The sequence below is a fragment of the Penicillium psychrofluorescens genome, assembly GCF_964197705.1.
Source record: "Penicillium psychrofluorescens genome assembly, chromosome: 5".
Taxonomy (NCBI): Eukaryota; Fungi; Ascomycota; class Eurotiomycetes; order Eurotiales; family Aspergillaceae; genus Penicillium; species Penicillium psychrofluorescens.
The window spans coordinates 406443-419389 of record NC_133443.1 but is presented as its reverse complement, the minus strand read 5'-3'; the positions used below and the strand labels follow the sequence as shown (position 1 = coordinate 419389).

Sequence of the window (12947 nt, the reverse complement as noted above, 5' to 3'; positions counted from 1 at the left end):
TCGTCAATCATTAAGCTATGGTATCATCACAGCCGTTTTTGTGGTGGAGGATGAAGTGATGGGAATAAGTGGTGCTTGTTCCATCTTCACGCACCCGCTGTCTCATGCAAGATAAACAAACCAACCAACAAAAACTAAAAATCCGTATCCAGGGTCGCCAGCTGCCCCGCGAACGTCTTGCGCACCCACTCCATGTACCCCTTCCATTTGTGCAGCTCTCCAGATGTCTCCGCGCCGGGGTATGCCTTGCTCAACTCCTTGGTGATCTTCAGAATACCCATCGATGCCTCTTGCGCCTTCTCCAGCTCTTGCTTGACTGCGTTCTCTTTCGGCTTGAACGACAGGACGGCTGTGTAGCGCTCCGACAGAGCATCCAGGCGTCGCTCCGTCTCCTCGGGTGCCAGTGTGATGAGCTTGGAGGTCATCAGATTGCTGATGGCGCGAATATCCTGCTCGTCGTCGATTCCGGCGATGACCCGGTCGAACAGCTCCGACATGTGAGCGTGGGAGGAGGATGTATCCAGTGATGCGTAGAGGGTTTCGTAAGCGCTCTGGTAAGACGATAGTTAGATAACAATATTATTCAAGACGACAATGGAATGCTCACCTTTCGCAAATCCAGGCCATCATCCACCTTGTGCTTGAATGGACCCATTTGTACTTCCCGAATAAGCTCTGGCTTGATCCTCGTGTCACCGAAAACAGCTGGTAAAAGCTCGCCAAGGTGCGGGGCAAGCAGGTTCATCTTGTTGTGGATGGCGGAGTTAAGGGTGGTCAATGCAAGTCGATGGTTGCCCAGATTGGTATCGCTGAGCATATTGGTCAGCAGTGGCACCATCAACGGCCGGAGGACGGCATTGTATGCACTGCTCGAATCGGCCAGCGTGTAGCGGAAGGCAGAGATCACAACGCCGCGGATAGCGGGGTCGGGGCTCGAAAGGTGATTCTGCGAAAAAGTCAGTGACCAGGGCAACAGTAACTGGGGTATGAAAGCTTACTTGGAAGAGGGGAATGTAAGCGGCAGGGTCAATGAGCGCAAGTCGACCAATACATTCAGCACCCACCGCGCGGTTATCCTCCTCTTCGGAGACGATAAGAAGGGCCTGCCACAATTTGGTAGCGGAGGGCGCCAAATCCGGTCGCACGATCTCCGGGTGCTGAAGAAGCTCTCGGACCGAATGCAGCAACAGATAGCTCTGCGAATTCGTCTGATTCAGGCCATCCAGAACGATGGGCAGATATGCCTTGACGTTGCCTGCGGCGGCATTACCCAATGCAGTGGCGGCGGCCAATCGAACTTGATCTCTCGGCGAGGAGAAATGGTGGATGAACAAGTCTGGACTCAACGTGCACTCCGAGCCCATTCGTAAACCAATCTCTCCGAGAATAGCGAGTGCAAGACACTTGCGGCTATCATCTTGCGCAGTCTCCAGCTCGATCTTGAAGTCGTCCATAGTAACGCCAAGATTGGTCCCGCCATGCACAAGCAGGGTGCCCACGGCTCGTCCCACGACAGAGGAATCGCCCGTAATGCCGACGTTTTGCAGGAGGCTTTGCATCAGCTGTGTACCAGCACCCTCATCTCCAATCACCTTCACGAGAAGCAGCAAGGCCTTGAGAACAGTACCGATGAGCGGCTGCTTGACAATCGAGCAGATTGAGGTGATCAGGGATTCATTGACCAGCAGAGCAGCATTTCCGGGGATAATCTTGGCCACGATAATCAACGAAGGGGTGAGAAGGTGGAAATCATGGGCTGCGAGTAGCGGCAGAAGAGCGTCTTCTAGCGTCTTCATGGTGTTGGGTTGGAGTTGAGAAAGGGAGTTTGAATTCATGGACAGACTGCGGAGAGCCTCCAGACAGGCGCCTCTCAACGCACGGTCTGACTTTCGAAGATTGGATGCAAGCTCAAGCGTCACCTCATTCACCCAGTCACTAGGCACATCCTCGTTTCGGCTGGAAAGAACGATAACATCATCGATGGCGCGGACGGCCGATAGGCGCGTGGTTTCGTTCTTCACTCGATCCACCAGAACCGTCAAACCAGCTGATCTCTTCTTGTGCGAAAGGAAATCAGATCCATGCTCTCCCGAAGTCCGTGCCAAAATGACGCCAAACACGTGAATGGCACGCTGGCGAACCTCCAGATCGGCACTCGTGTCGGTAATTCGAGTATGGACAACCTCGTAAAACTTTTCCAGCTGCATCGCGATATCACGGGCGTTGGAGGAGACACGCGGCGGGGTGAGAGCCTTGACAATCTGTTCGATTGCACCAAGAGCTTCACTGCTCACCTTGTAGTTTCGGTCGTTCACCGCCCCAATAATACCGGGAACCAGGGCGATCAGGAAGGGAAGAAGGGCGTCGGAGACGTGCGTTTCGGCAATGGCGGCAATGAGACCCAGAGTCTCAATCTGGAGGGTGCTTGCGCTGACCGCCGCCCCGGCATGGGCGGTCGAGCTTCCCGAGAGAGAGGTCTTGAGCGCATCGGCGATGAGGTCTTCGATCTGCTGGAGGTGATCCGCAAGACCTCCATAGCGAACCAGCGCCAGGCTTTTCAAGAGAACGATTGCAGCTTGACGCAGGGGCACTGAGGCTTGTTTCCACATTTTCACCAGACTCTGAACGATCAAGGGAACCGAACGGGCCAAATCAGCCTGCGGACCCGACTTGGGAGACGAGGGCACGACGGGTGAGCTGATGGCTGAAGAGGTACCCACGCCCGGCTCAAAGTCAATCATGCTCGCGTCGCTGTCCTGGCGGCGTCTCTTGCGCGAGTTTTTCGATCCCCCGACTGCGTCCAGGAAGCCGTTCGACGTGAGAATCACCGATCCCTCACTGGTTTTCCGCACCAAGGCCGTCAATGTTGAGACAATCTCCAGCTTCACGCTCTCCTCCCTCTCCTTGCTGATACGCGAGATCAAGGCCGGGGCGATGTCTTGGTAGAGGGACGCGTCATCCAGGGCACGGCTGCGGCCGTACGTGGAGATGAGGGTGTAGAGCAGCTTGGTCGCACACCGCCGTACTTTCCAGCTCATGTCATCAATGTCGCTGTAGCCGCCCTCTTCTTCAAAGTCCTCGAAGTCGTCGTCGTCCAGGTCAGGCTCTTCATCGCTGCCGTCGTCTTGGGTGCCTCCCATTTCCTCGTCATCCTCCATCTCGGCCACATTGGGATCGTACTTGAGGAACCGAAGAGCAGCTCGGGTGGTGTTGGCCAGGTAGGGCTGCATCTGCTGATTGCACGAGCTGATCAGGGCCTCCAACGTGACCAGGGCAGTCTCACGGAGCTCATCGGCCTGAGGATCATGATCCTCGTCGTGCTCGTAGACGGACATGGTAGTGGGGGAGTGAACAATGCGCAACCAGAGGGTGAAACGGCAAGTGAAGTTGGCGTTGGAGCTATGGCTGCCCCGCGCTAGTCCCGATCGGGCCGGGGAATATTCCGGTTGGCGCCTCAGGCCTGATTCAGAAAGTCGAGCAGGTCCAGCGAGGAGGATGGCTGCGAGCGTTGTTTGGAGGCGAGCAAGGCCTGTAGTCCACCGTGCTTGCGGGCTTTGGCTCGTTTCTTGCTGCTGACGTTGTCGGCGGCGTTGCTGGGTTGCGTATCTGCCGAGTCGGATGTTGCTTGGCTGGTCTGCGGTGATGATGCTCCGATGGGCGTGGCTACCTGAAGGCTTGGAGCTGCGGTCGCGGCCACTGCTCGAGGAATTGCCTTGGCCGGCGCTGCTTTCTTGCGGGGATTGACGGTACGCCGATGGCAGCGCAAGCACTGGTAGACGGTCGCACCACCAGACAAGGCTACGGTCTTTCTCGGCGGGATCTCCGTCTTTTTAGTCCATTGGGCCTGTCGGATACTGCCACAGGCACCGCAGTAGTGTTCTCTCTGGCGAGAGGTCAACGGCTTGGACTCCTGAAAGAGGATCTGGGTGTGTGTCGCCAGCAGATAGGCCGCCGTCGAGGGACTGGATAAGCTTAGCGACTCCGCAGCATCCGTGAGGAACTTGCGCTGGTCGATAGATGTAGACATAGCAGGAGAATATAATGAGGTCGTTCATGGAAGATGCCGGGCAAGTCCCTGGAGAAAAGTGCAGTGGTCGGGCCGGGCCCACCACTCCCGTCGACTTTCTTTTCTTTTGTTGTTCATCTCAACCAACGTCTTCCATTCTTTCTTCCCACCTTCTCTTCTCGTCTCCCCTCAACCAACGGCCCTCCACTTCCCCTGCTGGGCATCCTTCCTTTTTACACGAGTGCGGCCTTCTCGGAGCTCGCACTCTGTTCTGTCTACCTTTCATTCAGCTTGCCATCTCGGTGGCGCTCAAAATCTAAACCTGCGCGATATCCGTCATGTTGCGAGTCGCAGTTGAAGGTTGTGTAAGTACTACCTTGCTGATCGCCTCTCCTCTCCCAGTGACTTCGGTTCTAACGTGATGATGACGGCAGGGCCATGGCAGCCTGGATGAAATCTACGACGAGGTCAAGCGCCAGGCCTCACTTCGGGGCTGGACTGATGTTGACCTGGTCATCATCGGGGGTGACTTCCAGGTAAATCTTCCTCTCTCTCTCTCTCTTTGGCTGAATCACTTCCTTACTCCCAACACTAGGCGCTGCGCAACTCATACGACGCAGTTTGCATCTCTGTGCCCAACAAGTTCAAGAAGATTGGGGACTTCCATGAGTACTACAGTGGTCATCGGATTGCCCCTTACTTGACCATCTTTGCTGGTGGCAACCATGAAGCCGGTAACTACCTGTTTGAGCTCTACTACGGTGGCTGGGTGGCTCACAACATCTACTACCTTGGCGCTGCCAATGTCATTCGCTGTGGTCCGCTTCGAATTGCCGGCATGTCTGGCATCTTCAAGCCGTATGACTACAGAAGGCCCCACTTCGAGCGTCTTCCCTACAATCAGGATGACATCCAGTCCATTTATCACATCCGCGAGGTTGATGTGCGCAAGCTGCTCCAGATCCGCACTCAGGTGGATGTTGGTCTGTCCCACGATTGGCCTCGAGGTATCGAGCACTTCGGAGACAGCCAGGATTTGTTCCGGCGAAAGCGAGGTTTCGGTGAAGATTCAGCCAACGGAAGGTTGGGCAGTGCACCTGCGAGGCAGGTCCTCGATCGGCTTCGCCCCGCTTACTGGTTTTCTGGTCACCTTCATGTCGAGTTTGGGGCTGTCATGTCCCACTGTGGAGATCCCATTCGCAAGATTGACCCCGCCAATATCCCCGAAGGGGAGCCTGTATCGTGGGCCGTCGAGGTTGAAAACAAGAATGTGAAATCCACGGTGCTGGCCCCTGCCTCCGGCAGCATGGATAACCGCGTTGCCGCCTGGAACAATTTTTCCAACCATGCCCAGATGTTTGAGCAGGAGCAGGCACAGAAATTCCTCCAGAATACGGAAGGAGAACTGCCGAAAAGCCCCGTTCCAGTCCCTCATATGAATGCCACATGGAAGAAGGTCGATAGCAAGAGGCAGGTGCTTGCTACTGAGCTCTCGCCAGATGTCTTTGGGTCCAAGAAACAGAAGGTCGCACCTGATGCACCTGTTCAGAACAGTGATGAGATTGATCTAGACTTGAGCAGCGGTGAAGAGACTGAAACCCACGAGAAACCGACCGTTCCGGTTCCTAACCCGGGCGCTGATGGCACCTTGGATGGTACGTCCGCTTCTCCCAAGCAGGAAACCATGTGGCATGAAGAGCAGTCGCAGGAGGCCCAGCAAACCTCACCCAACGAGTCCTCCATCGAGCCTGACCAACACTCGCCACTGGCAGCAAGTGCGAATGACGATCTTCGAAGCCAGCTTCCAGCCAGCTTCGCTCGACCGCCTCCCCAGGTGAAGAACACCCAGCCTCGCAAGGTCAGTGTGCCCGTGGAAGTTCGCAACACCGTCACCAAGTTCTTGGCGCTTGACAAGCCTCGCAACCGCGATCACTTTGTTCGAGTGCTCCAACTCGACCCAATTTCAACCCAAAGCAATGTTCAGACCGAGCGTCCATTCCGTCTCCAGTATGACAAAGAGTGGCTGGCAATCACGCGTGTCTTTGCCGACGAACTCCAGCTCGGTAATCCCAATGCCCAAACCCCCCCAGAGATGGATGAAGGCGATTGCAAGAAACGAGTTATCGAGGAGGAACAGTGGGTCGAAGAGAACATTGTAAAGAAGGGCTTGCTGACCATCCCCGCCAACTTCACCCGGTCTGCTCCCAAGTACGACCCTTCTATCCCCATCAGCACGACCGAAGCTCCTCCGGAGTACAACAATATCCAGACTGCCGAATTTTGTGAGCTTGTGGGAATTGAGAACAAGTTTTACCTGACCGAAGAGCAACGCCTCGCTCGCGTGGCTGCCGGACCGCGTCCCTGCAGGGAGAGGGCCCCAACATTCAACCAACGCCGTGGCGGTGGTCGCGGTCGCGGTCGCGGTCGTGGTGGTGGTCAGCACCGCGGAGGTTACAACTCCCGTGGCCGAGGTGGCCGACATGGTTCTGGGTTTGAGTCGGCGGGTGGTGGTGGTATGGAAGCCCACCACCAGGGCGTTGCCTGGTAAACTCCAGGTCTTTTTCAATGGCGTTGTGATGATTATTCGGAAAAGAAATACCCAAGTGCTTGTCCCAGTTTGTTTGTATTGATATTGAATTCTGCTGATCTCCTTATACGCGCGAGCCTGTAGCCTGTCTACAAGCGGGCAAGACCGGTGGCGACCCACGGGACGATTGGCTGCGTTCTGTATTTTAGCATATCTAGCCTGTGTTGTGATGGATATCTTATGGGAGAAATGAGACATGAAATTGATGTTCAAAGTCTCCATTCCGGTTAGAACACGTATCATAAGTTAATATCTTCACTCTATCTCCTCAATTCTCGGCCGCTGCCCTCCACTCTGTCCAGCTATGGGATCAACACTGAGTCCTGCAATCCGATTCCCCAATTCCAGCCTCGGCTCAGCCGCCTCATCTCCATCTCCGGTCTGACTTCCGATCCTCCACATCAACGACTTCTCCAACCAAGCCTCCAGGCTCTCAACCAGCGCGCGAAGATGTCCACGGGTAATTCCGTCCGTTTCTCGGCTCTCCACGAATCCCAGCGTCCGGAGCATGGAAGGTATATTACCGATAGTCGACGGGCCACGCGAGCCGGTATCATGGGAGGAGGAGAAAGGGGATGCGTCGTCCACCAACGAGAACCCAAACCCGATCTCTTTCCCGCCGCGTTTCTCGCGAGTCGTGTCCAATGTCTTCAAGATATCCAGAAGGAGAATCACACTTGAACGGCGTAGAATCGCGCTCTCGGGTGCGGGCTCGAGTGTTAATGTTGCAAGAGCCAACTCCACGGATGAGGAGAGGATGGCCGGGCCCAGGCCGATGATGTTGCTCTGCACGGCAGATGCAAGGACCGAGAGTGCAGAAGCGCGGATGCGAAGGTCGTCCGGGTCTTCGTCTGACGAGGCGCCCGCTGCCCAGGCTGCGACTATGTTCGCGGCCTGAGCTGTTTGTTCGGGGGATTCGCTTTCCGAGTCGTCATATCCCAGGAGATCCATTTCGGATAACGAGGCAGAAGGTCCAGATGTCGTGGACCATCCCTCGGGCATGGCGGGTTCTTCTCGCTCTTTCTTCCGCTTCTCCTTTTCAAGTTGTTCTGCCCGACTTCGCTGTGTTTGTGGCTTTCGGCCTCGTCGTCCACCCACGGCGATCATGCCCTCGCCGAGGATCTTTGCCGTCTCGCCTGTCAGCGCATCGCCCAGATCTTGCACTGTTCGTAGCAAGGCTTCGCCGATTCTCAAGCGCTGATCGAGATCCCGCTGCTCGCTTCTGTCGGCGTAGCTGTCTACCAGTGTCTTGACCACTGTGCGCGGATGCCGAGATGCCAGTGTGCCGATTATTTTGATAGCGTTGAGATAGATGAACTCTTCGCTTGCCGCAGACTCGGACGTGTCGGTGATGATAGAGAGAAGGAGAGTCAGGGTTGCGGGGATATCGAGCACGGGCGACGATTTCGTGATCAACGTCGACAGAAGCGAGAATCCCTCTGCTTGGACGGGCGGGAGTTCTGAGTTGAGATTGGCTAGCGCTTGGCGATGTGTTTCGAGATCAGATATATGTGCCGGCGCGGGTTTGGTATCGTCATGCTCGGGGTGTGTGAGCTGGATTTCAAGTAACATGGAGGAGGTCGTCCCGGGCTTTGAAAGGGACGGAGGGAGTAGGGGGATAAGTTGATCCAATTGATCCTTGATCGACTCGAGCAGCGGTTTGATTTCTTGCGAGGTAGCGAACTCAGCAGAGGCCAGCACGGTGGACAGCAGGCTGAACGCGGTCGAGAGTGACTCGAAGGACTCAGTGTCAGATCGACTCTTCTCCTGGCCCTCTTCTTTGTGAACGATGTTTGCCAGCGAGGAGAGTAATACTTTGCCGGCCTCCTGTGGTCCTCGCTGGGATTCGAGCTTCTGCAGCTCCCCGTTGATGACGTGCTTGATGAGCTCCAGTACTCGAAGAGGGCGGCGTGAGAGCATATCGCGGAAATTGTCAAGCAGCTTCTCCGAGACCTTTGCACTGACCAATCTCTGTATGAGGTTCTCACTGTCACCATCATCCAGCGACGCCTTGGACGGTTCATGCGTCTGCGGAGTACAGGTGGGATGCACAAGCCAGGACTCGCTCACATGGAGGAACATATCGCCAGTCCGTTCCTCGCTGCTGGGATCGGAGCCTAGTAAACCGACAAAGAGATCCGTTCGGCTCTGTAGAGAGTCCATCATTTTAATCACATTCGAAGCTTCGTTTCTGCTTTCATGTCGTTCTATCAAAAGAACACCGTCGTTTGACTCTTTGGCATATGTCCAGGTAGAGCCGCCGTCCCAGAGGAGATTGTCAACAAGTTTTTTGAGAGGCTGCGCACCAACTGAGATGCTGAAATATGTTTGCAGCAAAGCCATGATCCTTTCGTGAAACATCGTCATTCCCTGCTCTTTGCAGAAGCCAGCCAATCCCCAAAGCGGGAGAAGTATGGGGTAGACAATTCTCTTGACCAGGCCGGGATTTGGATGTTGAAGGGCCAGACTTCTCAATCTGTTAATGGCCAATTCAACTGTGGCGCTATCCACAAGTGTGCCTGCAGGCAACTCCCTTCGGGGAGTACGAGGGATAGTACCCTCCATGTCTGTAAAGCGGTTCATCCATTTTGCGGATAAATCATTAAGCTCCCCAGTCAGAGCGGCGAAAAGCGGTTCGACGAAGATAGAATGGCCGATCGTCCCAGGAGCCCCATAAGCCCGCTTTCCGAGAATTCCATTGCCAATAGTATAGGACGCCGTCTTCTGCAAATCCTGATCATCACCGTCAATCAATGCAAGAAGCTGAGGAGCGATGGTCGTGAAATATAGTGATGGATCAACGTCTTGAGGCACTGAGGAAAGGAGCCTTGAAATTTGCATAATGGCCTGAACCGTGAAATGAGGCCCATTAGAAGCCTGGGACTGGGCTTCCTGTCCCAGGGAGGGAGCGAACTGAGAAGCCATGAAGATGACAGTCTGGAGCACCCCTCCAGGGCGGAGTGGAACTCGAGAGATTTGGCTGGACACCGTCGACTTGAACCATTGTGTGGTGTCCGCCTGTAGAAAAGTTGATAGCGTGGGTAGTAAGACAGAGCTTGGAGTACTTTTCATTGTTAATATTGCGATTTCTTTTTAGTAGTGTTGCAACTTACTCATCAATAACCCTTGCAAGTGCTTTTCTGTATCTTTCTTGATCTTGAGAAGGTTGAATATTGGGATTAAATGCAAGGTCTGAGAGGCCGCTGATGATGTCACTCAAAATACGGCCTCGAATAACGGGTTGAATGCTCTGACGTGCATCAAAGAGGATACTGGAAAGTACCTCCATTATCCTTCCTAGAAGGGCCTCGTTGTGGGGAAAGCTGTTTCCAGGCTGCTGAGCTTGCTTGGCAATGACACCCGCTGGGAGCACGGATATCACTCTCTGCTGCAAAGGAATTCCGACGCCGGACGAAAGTGACGGATAGATTCCTTCAAGGGAGATGAGATCCAACAATGCATGCAGCAGTCGCCGCCGTTTTGCATCTTCCATAGCAGGATCTCCACCTGTGGATTCATGATGCTGGGATCCGTCGGGATCATCCGCAGGCGAGACAAACGCTATATGGATTCTGGTCAGGATATCCAGTGCCTGACCGATGACGCTTGTCCTGGCGACGTCGTCGTTAACATCTGGCCCGGCTTGAGATTGTCTCAAGATCTGTATTAGAGATTGGCCTTGAGATTTTTGAATTTCCTCTGGTCACTAGTTAGCTTTGGGACAGAAAACAATGGGTCGTAGGATTTGCATGCCTCGAGCGAGAATGGGGTGTAAGAAGTCATCGGCCGCGACGAACGCATCCCGGATCAGCTTGAGACTCCCCATTATGGATAGATGATGTGGAACATGTCGAATATCACTCTGAGCAGGTTGACTAACTCATTTTGCCAGCATCAGATAGTTTTCCTCATCATCAATCCATTACGATGATATAATCGGGCACGCACGTGACCGTGTCAGTCCCGTGACCAGGCGTCGCGCCTTCTTGTTTGGGCATCTGTTTGTCTCTCGTTTCCCTTCTCCAACGCCTGTGTTGTTCACTGCCATCGCCTACCAACCCTGCGGATAGTCGGGTTTTCTTGTTACACGCGTCAACTACTGTGATTCTTGTCTCCGTCAAGGGCCCCAATTGGACCCAATCCTTGCTCAGTCGCGTCGGAGCTCTACCACGACCCATCTTGAATTGCAGTCCCCAAATCTCTTGCCTTCCGAGGCACCTGTACAGCCATGCCCTCAGTTTTTCGGCTCTCTCCTACTGCCTTTAATGGCAAGCTGTGACATCTCAGTTGCAGTGTCGGAGAAAGCGAAAGCTAACACCCTAACACCTGTGCCTTGGTCGGTTTGTCTTTCAAGACTCGAGCTTTACGATAATGCATGGCGGACAGAACAATTAGTGAATTCAGTCTGTGATGGACCGATGAAGCGAAAGGGGTCCGATTTGTCCAGAGCCTTTCGAGGCACAAAAGACGGTGGACTATGCGTTCTAAGTGTTCTTACGAACCACGCGTCGGTTCACCAATGCTGGGTTTCTCATGCTGGTCACGGGTGGATGGTCGACCTTTGCTACGAACACGCGGATTTTCCAAGAGAGAAAGTGGGTGGAGCATGTCGGGCGCCTCGGTATTAGAGGATGCCTTGCGGAGAGTAACAGGACAGTGCAGCGGAGACTGGTTGGATGCAGCATTCCAGAATCGAATATCCCGGGACACCATCTTGCTTGACTCAGAGGCTCGGCGCCTTGAACACAATGGTTGCTTCCGCACAGTCATGTTGTCGGCTTTCAAAGGAATCCACTCGTCGGAGTCGTCTTTGTCTCCCTGACTTTTGCCCAGGCATTATTCGCAGACAAAGATGTCGCGAGATTTTTTGATGGATCGTGACATGACTTTTTGATGTTCACCCTTGTGGTCCATGAAATTCTTGGCCCATTGTCCCGTTCCGGGTGGCAAGGAGTTCTCAAGCAAGATTGGATGTCTTTCGATTTTGGTTCGTTCGCATCTATTCCGTCGACTCCGCTTGCAAGAAAAACTGTCTTCTCTCCCGTACATGCTCCCCACCCAGAGATACCTGGGTATCTTTCCCCTACTTTCCACCCCTTTGGGTCCTGCTGTTCCTTGCCTTCGGCAACAAGGCGCCTCGAATCACGGCACTCGCCACCGATTTGACTTCGATTGAAGATCCTGACCGATCGTGTTAACCATCTCTTTGCAGAGTAGACTGCAAATAGATTGATGGGCGCCGACTCTAACGACAATGTTCTATTGCCGTTCCTCCCTCAGGAGAAGGAAGCGGTTTTTTCTGGATGTTCTTTGTCCGCTTCATTTCAATGCCCTCCATTTCAGTGGAGAGGAAACAAAAACTTGTCCCAAAGGGTACTGTACCACACACAAGAGACCGGACCCCGCATTCGATTTGGTGTTTTGGTGCTGCTGACGGCGAGATGTGCAAGGCTTGAGGAGATGGGTGTGCTTGGAGCTTCGGGTTGATTGCACTATAGCAAGACTCGAAATCGACTGTCCCAAGGGAGACGTGGAGGGTATGAACAGTGCAGGCTTCGTTCATTCGGTTATTGCCCAACTGCCAATTGTTGCTTAGTTGCCATCTCATGTTTTTGCCAGCCCCAGCTACTCTTTTGGGTCCTCCAAATCTTCGAAAGGCTGCAGCTGCTCTGGCTGAAGATCGCTAGCTTGTCTCCTCGATTGCTTGATTTTCAGTCTATTCATCCTGTTTATTCCGACTGTGGGGTTTTGGCTGGTCCTGGGGTATAGCGCTACGCAGGATTTATGTGGGACCTCTCTTGAGTGAGGATCAAAGCCTCGGCTTGTCTATGTCACTTCCTTGCTGCTATATGCCGTTCTAAGCTCAAACTCACGGAACGAGTGAAACGAGGTGGATCAAAAGGCAACGAAGAGACATCCTGCGTTCTTTATGCCTTCAAGGAGCGGCTGAATGGCCTTTGGAAGCTGGGATTCCTCGGGTGCTCTGGGTTGTGCTATTGGGATCTGGCAACAGAACAGCTGAGCCGGGTGATGGCTGATGAACTGCCGTTTCCTCCGCTCGGTGGATGGAAACGGCCCCCCCTTTTTTTTATAAGTCTCTCAGTCACTGTACACCAAGCAATAGCTAACTACCTTTGCAGATCTATGAGTTTGCTTTGTCTATCTTGACTTGGATGGGTGGTATCTCCCCGAGGTACGGGTAGAGTGTCGGAAGAATAAAGGGAAATCCGATGTATTCTACTAAGTTTGGGGTCACCATAAACTGATTACGAGCGATATGTACAGCTCTCTTTTGAGAATCAGCATAGTCGGCGAACTCAGTGTCGCATGATTCACCGAGTAAATATTACAAGC

The 12947-nt window shown here is 53.8% G+C and overlaps 4 protein-coding genes across 4 annotated transcripts; 1 reads left to right on the top strand and 3 right to left on the bottom strand.

The window, feature by feature from the left end:
* Window positions 1-134: 134 nt before the first annotated feature.
* Window positions 135-3335, bottom strand: PFLUO_LOCUS7435 (uncharacterized protein; the record flags this gene model as incomplete). Its single annotated transcript, XM_073785079.1, has 3 exons — window positions 135-551; window positions 608-946; window positions 999-3335. The coding sequence occupies 3 exons, from the start codon at window positions 3333-3335 to the stop codon at window positions 135-137; spliced, it is 3093 nt and encodes a 1030-aa protein (XP_073641470.1).
* A 119-nt stretch (window positions 3336-3454) lies between these two features.
* PFLUO_LOCUS7434 (uncharacterized protein) lies at window positions 3455-4027 on the bottom strand (the record flags this gene model as incomplete). The annotated part of the gene is made up of 1 exon (XM_073785078.1): window positions 3455-4027. The coding sequence occupies one exon, from the start codon at window positions 4025-4027 to the stop codon at window positions 3455-3457; it is 573 nt and encodes a 190-aa protein (XP_073641469.1).
* A 317-nt stretch (window positions 4028-4344) lies between these two features.
* Window positions 4345-6554, top strand: PFLUO_LOCUS7433 (lariat debranching enzyme; the record flags this gene model as incomplete). Its single annotated transcript, XM_073785076.1, has 3 exons — window positions 4345-4371; window positions 4441-4542; window positions 4602-6554. The coding sequence occupies 3 exons, from the start codon at window positions 4345-4347 to the stop codon at window positions 6552-6554; spliced, it is 2082 nt and encodes a 693-aa protein (XP_073641468.1).
* A 294-nt stretch (window positions 6555-6848) lies between these two features.
* On the bottom strand, window positions 6849-8960 carry PFLUO_LOCUS7432 (uncharacterized protein; the record flags this gene model as incomplete). Its single annotated transcript, XM_073785075.1, has 1 exon — window positions 6849-8960. One exon carries the CDS (start codon window positions 8958-8960, stop codon window positions 6849-6851), a length of 2112 nt encoding a protein of 703 aa, XP_073641467.1.
* Window positions 8961-12947: the final 3987 nt, after the last annotated feature.